The 14,478-nt window shown below is 28.3% G+C and overlaps 1 protein-coding gene across 4 annotated transcripts in view; it reads right to left on the bottom strand.

The window, feature by feature from the left end:
- The window catches only part of LOC106685895 (cytoplasmic dynein 2 intermediate chain 1), a 33,654-nt gene extending 21,911 nt beyond the window's left edge, over positions 1–11,743 (bottom strand). The window contains exons 1-11 of one of the 4 annotated variants that reach the window (XM_014428879.2): positions 11,597–11,743; positions 9,685–10,600; positions 9,302–9,555; positions 8,487–8,776; positions 6,705–6,804; positions 5,433–5,570; positions 5,198–5,338; positions 3,549–3,656; positions 3,178–3,393; positions 2,932–3,101; positions 2,063–2,163 (exon numbers count right to left, since the gene is read on the bottom strand). In XM_014428879.2, the coding sequence (XP_014284365.1) occupies positions 2,063–2,163; positions 2,932–3,101; positions 3,178–3,393; positions 3,549–3,656; positions 5,198–5,338; positions 5,433–5,570; positions 6,705–6,804; positions 8,487–8,776; positions 9,302–9,555; positions 9,685–10,600; positions 11,597–11,602 (2,440 nt within the window). In that variant the 5' untranslated portion in view covers positions 11,603–11,743. Of the gene's footprint in view, positions 1–2,062; positions 2,164–2,931; positions 3,102–3,177; positions 3,394–3,548; positions 3,657–5,197; positions 5,339–5,432; positions 5,571–6,704; positions 6,805–8,486; positions 8,777–9,301; positions 9,556–9,684; positions 10,601–10,714; positions 10,995–11,596 lie in introns of those variants that run through there. The other 3 variants (XM_014428880.3, XM_014428878.3, XM_014428877.3) reach the window with 3 other exon arrangements.
- Positions 11,744–14,478: the final 2,735 nt, after the last annotated feature.

The raw sequence follows: 14,478 nt of genomic DNA, 5'->3' as shown, positions 1-14,478 counted from the left end.
TCAGGCGGTCACCCCCTTTTAAAAAATGATTTAATTCCCCAGTCTCTCCGGTGAATTTTTCTAGGTCCGATACCGCCTTTCTCAGGTCCTGGGCAGTTGCCGTATGGGCTTTTATCCATTCTAGCGTCGTGGCATGAAATTGCGCTAAAGAGACTTCTGGTAATGGTTGGGTATCTAAAACTCCCGGGTTTCAGCACCAGTTAAGTATTGGCGAAAGTCAAATGTCAAAAAAAGAGAAGAAGGAATAAGATGTAACACATGTGAACTGCTGTAACATACTATCTTTATTGGGTTCAGTACATCTCTTTATATACATGCGATCAGCTGATCTCCTCAGTCAGCTGACATCGAAGGAACAGCTGACTGAGGCTGTAACTTATATATATTAATGGCATTGGAATTTTCCATACAATCAGGGATAAATTCTTTATTTGTATTCCGAATATTTGCACCATGGTTGGGGTCGAAGTTTTTCATTTTATGGGACCGCCATTCAAGAGAAAAAAACAATCCCCCAGGCCGGATTCGAACCAGCAATGCCAATTGACCTCAGAATGGTAAGACTGTGCCCAAGCATTGTGCTACATGCGGCCCCAACAATAGAATTAAAAGCCAAATATCAAATGTTGCTTAAAATATTTCTATGGGATAGCAAAATCAACCAATTTTAGCACAGGAAAACAGTTCATGGTTGCCCATGTCACAGTAAACATGGTAAATAAGTAAGAGTTGAAATTAAGAAAGGAGAGAAAAATTTATGATTATTTTACAATGAAAAAATTCCATGCCTAAACATTTAAAGTTCTCCTAATCACAATAAATAAATAACAGACTGTTTTATCGGTTCAGGCATTGTATTTTGTATTATTATTACCTGATTGTAATAGTTTTAAAAAAATTAAATATGCACAAGGCTCTGTGTGAGAATTGAAACCTCTTGGGTTTTGGCATTTATTGATAATTTTATTATTTCACAATAAGAAAATAGAATATGATTGATGGACATATTTCTTAATTACATATATTTTTTATTCTGTTTTATTTAATAAATATTTTTATACTTTTTTATCTAATGAGAAAGGGAAGCGTTTCAGTTTTCATCTCTTCCAGGCCAATTCATTCTAGTGTATTTAAAGAAATGTTACTTCACAATAATATGTATTTATCTTAGACTAAAAAAAAATTAGCTTAAATTCAGTCTTTTCATAAAATTGCTGATTTAAAAAAAAAATACTAATCCAGTATGTATTAGAATTATGAAATTATGTAATGATTTGGTTTTTGTGTTGCTATGGAGTACAATACTAAGCTACAGCTTTTGTGTGAAATATTTTTGCCATTGTTTTTATAGTGCACACATAATTTTTGAACCAGGCTTTCAATCTCCTTTAGTTTTCTTTCTCAGAAATACCCAATTTACTTTTTTAATTTTTTTTTTTCAGTATTTAAATTTATACTATAAATGGACTTTTATGTTACATTTTGATTAATCATAATATTCTCCATTTATACTTAATATGCTATACTATGTTTAGTATAGTATATATTTAACATGATATACAATATTATAGCTCTTTAAGACTTAGACTTCTAACCTTATTCATATTAAAACTGTTTTTTCCTAATATGTTGGTATGCTTGCAGTTCAAGCCAATATAAATTTATAAACCTAAGTCATGTATATTACTGGTACTGCTTGTGGAGGAACTAGTCCAGCAAGTGGAACTCTTGGTCCTTTTAGCCAGTCCCTTGACAGTTACCAAGGGCTAACTGTGTCACTGCCATATTTTAACCAAAGTGTTCAAGATTAATTTTTCAAGAATGCCAAGAAATAAATACTCAATGCCCCAAGTGGATATTAAACTAGTAACATTTGAAACCTGACACTCATGGACCCTCATCCTAATGTGCTTAGCCACCACATATTCTTTATTACATCTAACTATTGTATAAAATTTACAAAATAAGAATCGTTCATTTAAAACACAAAACAGAATACCATGTTGAAGTTATTATAACTCATACAAATCATACTAAATGAAAGGAGGCTGCTGATACTTACATGTGCAGAAAGTTGGTGTTCTCAGAAAATATTCTATTTTGCCTGCAGTTGCCTTTTTGTGATAAATACTAGGTTCATTCAAATCCCACAAGTAAATTGATCTAGAAAACAATTAGACACAATTGACACCTAAATATTTATTATATAATAAGGTACTCAACATTTTTTTATTACAAATGAGAAAACTGGTATGAATAAAATTTATTAAAATAAAACTAAATAAGAATAGAAAAGTATATTAAAAACCAACACCAAACCTATATTTGATGATAAGGAATCAACATTTTAGGACATTTAATTTAAATATTCAATGTGATAATTATTCCAATTAATGATTATGCTTATTTTACTCAATCGATACATTAATTAGAATAGTTAAAGCTTACACCAATTAACATAATTTTATCCACTAAAAAAGTTTTGTGCTGTGATTAATGGAGAAACCTGAGTGAAAGGAATTTTGATTTTCTTGCACAAGGAAATAAGCAATTTTGAATTGAACAAAGCACTCTAAAGGCTTTTAAAAAATTGATTAGATAGATATAAGGCATTAATCAAAAGGACTTGAGAGGTTAGTGATCTTATTAGGGTTTCACTCATTTTATAGATGTATCCTCAAAAATTAGTATTGATATGATCTATAAATGACAAATACTAATAATGTTTTAATATGCTGTTTTTTATACAACTTTCATAGTCTATTTTCCACTTTTTATATAAAAGTAATATAAATATAAACAGCATTATTTACTTTTATAAGCTATTTTCAATAATTAAAACATGCTATTATCCCATTACTCTTAAAATAATTAAGAAACTATTGCATAAACAATCAAATTCTAAAACAATAATGAAAAAAATGATAATACCCATCGGTAACGCCAGCATAAACAAAGTTATCATACTCTGAATCAAAAGTAATAGCACTAATCTCGCATGAGGCAACAAGTAGGTGAAGCGGTTGTGAAGGCTGAAGCATATTCCAGACACAAAGAATACTTCTTCCATAAAATTGTTCAACATAAGATAGTTTTTCGAACTAAAATGAGTTTTTAAAGATCAATATTGATAAATCTATGACCAAAATAAATAAAAAATTAAAATTTTATTATTACATTTTCGACAAATTGGTACGATGATACAAATACATTAGAATCATGTGGTGAAAAAACTATATCACAGATGGGACGCTCTTCGAGAAAAGATAATTTTTCAGTTTGCATAGAAACACAGCCATCACTAAGGCCAAGATCATCTTTCGAAATATCAATAGACATATTTTTTTCTCTTGACCTCCACCTTGCTTCTTCTTCCAACAAAATTAGTACAACCTTCCACAAAGAAATAATAATAATAATATGCTGAAAGATGATAACAATTATTTTTGAATAAATTCTAAACATCAAGGGGCATATAAAAGTGAATTCAAACTAAATAAACATGATGCAATAAATTTCTATCAACTGTCATCAATTAGGAACCCCACCTTTGAAGCAGACTTCATAAAATTGTACAACTTATTTTCATTATACTTTGTGTCCAACCAGGATTTGTAATCAATGATGTTATCATCTCCTCCATATCCTCTTTGATCCTGTAAGAACAGATTATCGCAATTATTTTGCAAAAAGAGATGATTGAAATTTTTTAATTGGATAATTTAATAAATTAGCCTGTAGAAATACTATAAAATAAATTTTATTTGTACATTAAACTTTAAGCAAATTATCAAGGGATAATCAAATAAGAAACTAAGATATAAAACATGAAATAGTATACTATAATTATGCACTTCTGTGAGAAGGTATACAATTACATGAAACCATGATTTGTTTCCACTATTTAAGAAAATAAGACCTTTTTTTAGATACAATAATATAATATAATAATAAATAATATGTAATTAAAATTAAATAAAGTTCAGGCCACAAGAACCTTTTAAGCTTTCCTCTGTCATCCCTGACCAACCAGTCATATCACTTACAAATAAATGCTTAAAATTAAAAGTATATGCTTTTATATTTTTTTTTAAATTCTTATATTCTGAGCAAGCGAAAGTAGAGACCTGTTGATAGAGTTTTCAATTACAATAAGGTTTGTTTGCTAGACCATCAAAAAGTTAAAAGTCAGTAATATTCATGGTTACATAAAATACACAGGTGGGTTCTTCTAAGTATACCATTAGTTTTGTCTAATGTTTATTAAAACAGAAACCCATTTTTAGAAGAAACCCAGGGTTTTTCAAATAAATGTGACTACAACCTGCTTGAGTATGTTATTTAAAGGCTATAATAAAGTGTTCACTTTTGCCATTCCCTCAAATGAGTATACCATTCAGCCTGTTTTACTGAATACATGGTGAGTACAGGCTGAATCAACCTGTATGGCTCAGCATGGACAATATAAGAGACGACCATTTCCCCTTTTTTTTCCAGGTCTTTCGTGATAAATTTATAAGATGTACCTTAGATTTTTCAAAAAGTTTTAATGTACTTTTGAATTTTACTTTTATAAACTGGAAAAATTCCTATGAATTCAAATATATTTATAAAAGTGGTAATTAAACATAAACTCATTGTTATATAAGAAGATGGTCAGGGTTGCGGTCAAAATAGAAACAAAAATAGTGTACAACTTAGATTAATTTTTATTAATATATTCTTGTTTGAAAGTGGTTTAGATTATCTAAAAACAATATTTGATCCTTTTTCTCAACTTTATTCTTTTTAAAAACCTTCCAACGTTTCGACCACTTAGGTCATTTTCAAGGATACTTAAGAATAGAGTTGAGAAAAAGGATCAAATATTGTTTTTAGATAAAATAGTGTACAACTATTTTTGTTTTTCTTTTCACCGCAACCCTGACCATCTTCTTATAAATCAATTTTTACAGTCAACTATATATGTATATATAAACTCATTTTATTATAAGATGATATATAATATATATAAGATGATATAAGATAGTACTGAGTTTTGATTAATAATAATTTACTTGGCTGGTTTCTTTTTACACAAGATAGAAAAGTGGTAAATCATAGAAATCTACTTTGCTCTATTTTAAAGGTTAGGAAAAAAAACAGTGGTTAGATCTGTTTAGTACAACCAGATACCAAACTATAATCATTTTACTACCTCCATAAACTGTTTGAAACTGAAATATTTGTTTGTCCAACCATGATAACTAATCGGATACTGAGTCCACTTATTTTTAACCAATATATCATTTGTTTGTGAAGCTTCTTCTTTCAATAGAGAACTTGTTTGAGAGAAAGCCTGAAATAAATTAAAAATTATATTAGCAGTTTATGTGAAATGGGAACATAAAACAGTTTATGAAATAAATTTATTATAGTACAGTAGAACTTACGTGAGAAACATTTTTATCTTGATAAATATCTCTAAAAATATCATCATCAGAAAATACACCTTCAAATAGATTAATGTTTTGTTCATGTAAATTGATCATCTGAAGAATCATAGCACTTCTCTGCTTTTCCTTTTCAATCTGAAATTATAAAGAATTAGTTTCAAAAATTAATGTAGTAAATAAATAGTTATGATCCAACAATCAGGGGCACAGGGAAACAATAAATGTCTTAAACAGTAAACAAAAAAAATTCTAATGCAAAGCTCAAACTTAATTATAAAAATAATGAATGATCAAGGAGTTTCTTTTTTCTTTTTTTTTTTTTCAAATAATTAGTCTTATATTAAAACTTTGTATGACAATTTCTTAATTTGAAAAACAAAAAAGTAATGTGAACTTAAAATATCTAAAATCTCAAACTTATGTTGGCTATTAGTTTCGACTTCAACTATTTATATTATTAAAAGAGACATAAATACTGGCAGATGATAAACATGGTGCCAGATAGTCTTTAAATTAAACTTTAATTAATTTATACAGATATATAATGTTTTTATAAATTTATATTTTTGCTATGCTAAATAAGAAATATATCAGTATAGTTAATTGACAAGATTTTAAAGAATTTAATTGCACTGAATTGATAAAATTTTAAAATATAAAATCTTAAACTAGAGCCAATAATTGATTCCGATGCCATTCATAAAAACATTGAGAGCAAAACTATCTATATCTTAGCTCTTTCCAAATAACACAAATTAAGTATAAATATGAGGATACATCACTAGTGCTGGCCCAAAGCTCCCAAAGATTTGTGTCTGAAAATTGTAACATCACTAACGGATCAGCAACAAAATCAGGCAAAAAAAAAATCCGACCCATGTAATTATGCATATGAAAAGTTCCCATATTTGGGAAAGTATGTAGACATACCTTTAGACATAAAAATGAGAAGTTTAGTAAAAGAAGATTAGGAACAAATGACAAAGATCAACCCGTTTGAGAAAAATGCAAAATATTAAAAAAAAAAAAAAATATTTAATTATAGGAAGAATTATATATTTTTTTAGGAACAAGTTCATCAATCAATACAGTCACTACAATTTGGGAATAGAGATAAAAAAATTATATAGATGTATGTATATAATCAAGAAGACTTATACCTGTCGATGTTATCATATCAAAATTATTAATTCTGACAATAAACCCATTAATTATCAGTCCAAAATTTAATAAGTTCTAATTAATCAAGACTTAAGGTATTTGGTTTACCTTTTTAATATGTTCTATTTTTTTCAAAGCACCTACAAAGTCTAAAATAACAACTTTACTTTCTTCTCTCTTCTCTTTTACAGGAACAATAATTTTCTTCCTAGAATAAAATTAAATATAATAAAAAAAAAAAAAAAAGGTTTATGTTCTGTAGAACCTAAAATGGATTTTAAAATTTATCAATTGACAAAATAACTATTGCTATAGTACATCTAAAATGAGTTTGCCTGTTGGTAAAGGAGGGTGAAGGATGTGGTGGCAAACATTCTCATATACAATCAATTTAATAAGGCAGCTTTGTTCCCGGTAGAAGGGGTTTATTTTGGTGAGGAGTTGTTAGAGGGGAGGGGGTTACCTGAGCTTCATACCCTTAAGGCAAACTCATTTTAATTATTGCAAATCAAACATATTTCTTGAAATAATATAAAATTAATTACAATAATAAAACTGATATTTATGCAAATCTTAGGCTTGCTACATTATAGTTTATACTGAAATGGTGAACATGAGCATTGAAGAATAATTAAAGAGCAAGACTTGATTTTTATGTGAAAGTTATAATCACATTAAATATGTAAAACATATTAAATGATCTTTGAACTTAGTTCAAATTAAATTTAATACACGGATGTAGGACCAGAGTGATGAAGGAAGCAACTTGCCCTGGACCCCGACGCTCATTTATGGAGCCTACGATTCTCCTTGTTCAATTTTTTCTCTACAAGGAATATTTCTGAGAATTTGAAAATATGTAAGAATAAAAACTACATACCTAATAAAAAGGAAAAGAAACAAAAACTTGAAATTTCATTGTGTGAGCAAATGTATCTAAAGTGGAATCATATCTTAAACTTTCACATGACCAGCATTATAAATTAGAAAACCAACTATTTCCAAAATTCCTACATCAATGTAACTAGCTAGATAATCCTCAGTTCAATGATTCACATTTTCATTAGAGTTTTACAATTGAACACAGATTAAACCCTTGTTCTTCAGTTTTGCTGACATAATGATTACTGAATTGTGTTTTGTGAAGGTACCTGTCCCCAATTTTTTTCCTTTCTGGTTCCTGATATGGAAATTATTTTTGAACTAATAATTCTTTTAAATATTAAATAATTCAACTTTGACAATTTCAAGGTATTGAACAAAGTAAAAACCTAAATAGTAGATTTTGTAGAGTGAACTTGGAATGGCTAACAACTTCTAGTATGGTTTTCTTAAAATTGGAGATGCTCTTTCTTCTTTCTAATAACGCTGGTGTCGTGTTCAAAATTTAAAAGGGGTACAAATCACAAATTTATATAACACAAATTACCTAATTATATTAAAAAATCTCTGGTAAGCTGTGATTTATTATATACTTATTTTCATACATAAATATTTGACCGTATAATTTCAAATTTGAGGTAGATGGTCAGGGTTACGGTCAAAAAGAACAAAAATAGTTTTTAACTATTTTTTGTTGTTTTGACCACAACCCTGACCATCTTCCTCAAATTTGAAATTATTAACTTCTTCACGGTTGGTTTATTGTAAAATTAACTATTTGTCAATAATTATTAGTATTATTAGTACCACTAGAGATATTCTCATAAAGTAGATGATACTATTGATAAAAAAAATATTATGAAATTGTAGGAATAATATCCTCAAGGATAAAAGGTTTCAAGGTTAACAAATGTAACTTTATAAAAAAATTATATTGTATTATATGCATGAATTAATAGAAGAGTAGTAATAAAAATTAAAGTAAAATTTATAAATATGTTCTAATACCTTTTATCAAACAATGAAATATTTTCTTGACTTATGGCTTCTTTAATTAGATCCAACTGTTTTTGTTTTATGGATGAAGGAAAAACTGGTTTAGATGATAAATCATAATTTCCAGAATCAAGTTTTCTTTCTTCTTCAACAACTTTCTGCACTGGTTTAAACACCTTCGCAGATTCTGTTTTAATAAGAGGTTTGACTTTATCTAGCTGGGAATCTGTTTCTGATTTTGAGCTTAGGCCAGACTCTGACTCTGATTCAGAAACATATTCTTCAAAATCTGACTCATAATCCTGCAGATTAATTTAATTGACATAATAAAAACTATGTACAATAATATAAAATAACAAGACAATTATTGAACAAATAGGCTGGGAACATTTATAATAATGACAACAAATCTTAGAAAGATCTTTAACATGAAGCAGAAGTTTTTTAAACCCAAACTGAAGATAAATAAAAAAATATTTGTCTAAATAAATATTTTGAAGAAATAAATGAATAAAAAACAGTACTTCACACTAATAAGTATTTTGCATTAATATGAAGGCAAAAAATCATAAATTACTCACCAATACCCAGACAATGTAATTTAAAATATTATATATAATCTGGACTATAACAACAATTAATAATTATTTAATGATTGGAGAAGTTTGTCTGGGGGTGCGGTCAGCAAAGAACAACATAAATAAACAAAACCATATTTATGTTGTTGACCGCACCCCCCCGACAAACTTCTCCAATCATTAATCTACACCTCATAATAATTATTTAACTAATAATTTGATAGTACCCATTTTCAAACCATGCATTACCTCAAAATCATCTTCATATTCTACTTCTTCACTGTTATCCTGAGATTCAAAATGATTTTCTTTGACTGATGATTCCTTCATTAACTGAACTTCTGTATCTGAATGGTTTGGACTATCATCCTTTGTAAATGTTCCTTGCCTAGTAACAGGGTGAGGTTGAGATGCACTCTTAATTCGAGCACTATGAACACGATTGCTTGTCAGTTTGGAATCTACCATGTCAACTTCAAAATATATCAAATCCTTGTAACTCTCTGCAACAATTACAACAACATACATTATTAAAGGAATGTAATAGAAATTAATAATTAAAAATATTATCCTGCATATTGACGTAATACAATAAATCATTTAGAACACTTTAAAAAATCATGAAAACTTACTTTCAGCTACTGTATTATCTTTTGATGATTCCTCCTTTGAGTCAGAGATTACAGGCTCAGTAATTTTAACACCCTCCAAATGTTCTTGATAGGTGGTTTTCACCTTGCGTGGAGATTTATTGTCTTTTTCATTAGTATTGGTTACTGATCGAATAACAGTATTTTGTTTCATTAAAATATTGTCATTTGTTGAAATACTGCTTTTGTGGGTAACCTTTTTGTTGGATATACTTTTTTCATCATTTTTATTAATTTCTGTTTTCTTGATGATACTGGTTTTCTTTCCGGCTTCAGTTTTTCTACTATGCGATACATTTCCTCTTTCTTTAATAACTGAATCTTTTGGTTCATTTTTAATCTTCTTGTCTTTTGAACTACCTCTTTGTATTTTTTCAGAACTTCTTGTAGCAACGAGAGATGTTCTTTTTTCTGATGGATTAGTACTTTTCTTTGCTTTTGAAACATCTTCTGTAACATCACGCCTGCTTCTAATATTTTGTTCTGTTGGTAATCTTTTGCTAGGTGGAATTTCATTGGTTTTACCTTTAAGTACTTGCTCTTTATGAGATGTTTCTTTGACAGATTTGACACTAGCTTTATTTGTTTTTAAAGCATTCACAAGTACTCGGCTTTTGGCATTAGACGTAATATTTACACTGGACTGACCTGATTTGGTAATGCTGCTTTCTCGTTTTGATTTAAGCTCAGTTCCCTCTTTATTAGTTACTTTGGTAACACTGCTCTCTCCCTTAGTTTTATTCTCAACTGCATCTTTATTTATTACTTTGGTAGATTTTATCCCATCATCAAGTTCTTTTCTACTACTCCTGGATGCATTACTCTTGATATTAGTCGCAGCCCCTGAAGTTCTAGATGAAATCTTCTTTTTAGTTTGGTTAACATCATCAGATTTAATCTGAAAAACATTAAGTCTGAGAAAAATACCACAAAAACATTCATGACCATAACTGATATTTATGTGAATATTTCTACTAAGCAAAGTGTACCAGTAAATAAGTTTGACACATACACTTACAAACCCATTGATTTCACTTGATCCACCTTTTTTTGCCATGCCCAAAACACTGACTTGTCATCACAAAACGAAATCACGAAAAAAAAACCGCAATCTAATAATCATTCAATGATACTAAAAACTGAAAGAAGCGGTTATTATGATAAAAGAAACTTCCTATGTTTACAGGGGCAGAGACCATGGTAACCATTATAGCAGCTACTGAGTAGTGAGAGGTAACTCACTAGGGAATAATTTTCGTGTTCAAAAGAGTTTAAAATAATTTGTTTTAACCGACCTCATAAACTATTAAATAAGTAAACTTTTAATATGAAACAAAAAAAAATATGTATTAGAAATCGTTAGATGCTTATTTTGGTTAGGAAATGGTCTAATTGAAAGAATTTCGGGAGAGGGGAAGGAAAATATAAAAGCGAAATATTCACTGATTCATTTTATAATTAATTTGATACGTTTTCAAAAGTTAAAAGGTGTTAAAACATAATGGTTTTTAGAGATTAGGATATGAGAAACTACAGGAAAAGAGTGAAAAAGACGGCCACATCTAGTCTTCTAAACGGAAGGCGCCAAAATGAGAAAATAATTTGTAATATACATATTATTTTCAAGTAAATAGAAACCTTTCCCGACGTCGACGCAACTTTTTCCATTTTTAATATAAAAGTAATTCAACAAAATAAAATTAAATTAATTCATAAAAATTGTCCTCTTTTTAATTTATTTAAAAATAATTATTTTTATTTCAATAACTTTTTAAATAATTTCGTCATATTCTTCTAATAGCTTTTACATTACCTGCCAAACTATATTTTTAATGTCACGGGTTATAATTAGAATAAATAAATTGAATCATATATCTAAGATTTTAGGTCTTACTTCCATTGAAAAGGATCCACTGGGTTTTTAAATCTCTTTTGAGCAAACGTGGCGAGTAAAAGTCAACATTTGTAACCTAATTAAACCTGTAATAATACAATAATATAATTATAGGATAGGTTATAACCCGTGTCAATGAAAATATGGTTTGATGGACAGGTCTAGTGCCTTTATAATCACCAATAAATTAATCCCTATAAAAATTGAGAAAATTATTTGTTACATTTTTTTGTAAATACTTTCATTATTTGGTGTTTTGAATCTTCCTAATTTTAAGAGATTAGTCCCAGTTATAAAATATTATATTATAAATGATCCTTTTGATGTAATTATAATATTTATCTGAAATTATTATTCAAATTGGTTTAATTTTTAATTATACCTATTTTTTTTCCTTAGAACTCTATTAGATATCTATTGGACTGTCCTTATTTTATTTTTTTTTAAAGATTTTAAACTGATTTCACACCTCTTAATTATTGTATATGTTTATATATACTGATTTTTTATATTATCCATGGTTCTAGGAATGAACTCTGATTTGTAATATAAATATATTTGCAGCCCAAGAATGTGAACATCAAAATTCATTCTCAGGCCTTTGTGAAATAATAATTGATTGATATAGAAGTGAATCAACTGACAACCTTCTGAATATGCACTCTGGAACCTTCATCCCAACATGGTCATCTATCAGCCACTTTATTTTTTTTTTCTCATTTTTATTGTTTCATTTTTTCTCCCTTTTTCTCATTGGTTATTACTTTAAAATAAAGTGTGAAGAAGGTTTGGTTTTCTTTTTAAAAATTTTTGGTTTTATTACTATTTTTTTACTGCTATTACTGTTTCATTTCATTTTACTTGTTTCATTTCGTACTTTATAAATAATCTTATTTTAATATTGATGTTTTATATTATTTGTGCAACTAAACCATTAATTGTTGGTCATTATTTAAACAGCTTATCAATATTTTATACATTGCAATATCTTTGGTAATTTTTATATATCCCTTATCTATTAATTTAATAGATTTGTTGATTAAAATATTTGAAGTATTTAAAATTTGATGCTTTAGATTATCTGATTAGCGATTTAATATATATCATCTTCTGGACTAATAAAAAAAAATGTAATTTTTTATAAGTCCAGAAGATTTCAATCTTGTTTTTGCTGTGTACTAGGTTAATATCTAATCATATGGTTTTGAATAGTAAATTTTTGTTTTGTTATGAGTATTATTTAACAGTTCGAATAATATATGTAATCATGATTTTTTTTTTGTGATGAGTAATTCATCAGGTTTTTGATAATAACAGTATGGTTTCCAACAAGTGTTACGAAAACATCCCCTTAATGTTACAGATAATTTATTTCTCATCGTTAATCCATGTACATATTTACTAGTATAAGTTTTTTTTTTTTAAATATTACTATTTTTCACAATTTTTTGTAAAGTTGTATTTTCACTAATAATAATCCAATTTCCGCTGTTGGATTTTCTACATGAAAACTTACTATTTTATACTGTATATTATTTTCTAATTCCTATTTGTTCAATATTTCCTTAATTTCTATAGCATTTTTATAAATTAACAAATTAGCAATTGTATGAATTAAAAATTTCTTAAAGACAAATAAAAATATAATTGTTATAGAATCAGGCAAAATAAAAAGTCAACAATAATGGAAAGAAATGATTGTGTATAGATAATCAGGCAAGATGGTTAGTGTGGGGTCAAAAAGAAACTCAACTATTACAAAGCTACTTATTGAGCCCCAAAGCTTCACCCCACTTTGCTGGGCTTTATCAGGGCTAAAAACAAGATATAATAATTTAAAAAATATTGTAAACAGTGGAAGAGTATAAGGTGACTAGATGTATAAAGTCAACTATGGTAGGTCAACTATAAACTGTAAAAAATATGTAAACATTTTCCAGAATTGTAGATAAAATAAATAATAATTATCTTAGAGACCCTATGCTCCATGATACAATAGTCGATGACTACTATAAGAATTTATTGAAGGAGAACGGACTGCATGGAAAATTATACTATTAACTACATGAACCTGAGATTGATTGTGAGCGCTTAGCAAAATGGTTAACCTGGGGGAGGTGTAGGCTTAAGCATTTTGCTCATATTGGGTAATAAACTTATATTTTCCTTGTAAAATATTTTCCTAGTATTTCATCTGTTTTGTCTACCATTCTGTTAAACCTTTGATGTTATTGCCACTTGTTTATGACATTTCCTCTTATACCTCTCCTCCTATTCTCAATTCAGTTTTGCTCTGGCCTAGCAACTGTAAGATTGAGCATTTCTCTCACCAGTACACTCCTAACGGGACACCATTTTTTCTCATTTGAACATTTTGCTTACCTCGACACCTCCTTCATTACTTATTTTAATTCATGCAAGAAGATCTTAGATCTTTAATAAAATTTGGATTCTTCAACCCCTGATGGAAGAGCTATGATTTACAATTTCAATTTCAAATTGTATGGAAAGAAATCTTTTTTTTCCTTAATTAAAGATTTTTTATCATCATCACATCCAATGTATAAAAAAAATATTACAAATAGTCTATCATGACACCACACAACTCTTAGGGGACAAAAAAGTAAGACACTACTACCAGGTTAAGGAAAGGGCAACTCTTTGGTGGAACTAAAGGGTTTTCAATAGCTATTCAGTAGCAAGTTATTGCTTTTGGTTATGTTGTAGTTTTTTGTGGTGATATTGGAGATATATTTGTGTAATGGTCGTCCTTTAGTTGATTGTTGCCCTTTTTTTGTTCCAATCTTCGATTATGTCAAGTAAGTTTTTTTAACGTAAGTAAAAGGGAGTAATTTATATCTGTAGGATGTTGATTATCACAA

This window comes from Halyomorpha halys, unplaced genomic scaffold, assembly GCF_000696795.3.
Source record: "Halyomorpha halys isolate HHAL.00 unplaced genomic scaffold, Hhal_1.1 Scaffold752.1, whole genome shotgun sequence".
NCBI classification, from domain to species: domain Eukaryota; kingdom Metazoa; phylum Arthropoda; class Insecta; order Hemiptera; family Pentatomidae; genus Halyomorpha; species Halyomorpha halys.
The sequence above is the reverse complement of the archived record's forward strand: the minus strand, read 5'-3'. Positions and strand labels throughout refer to the sequence as shown.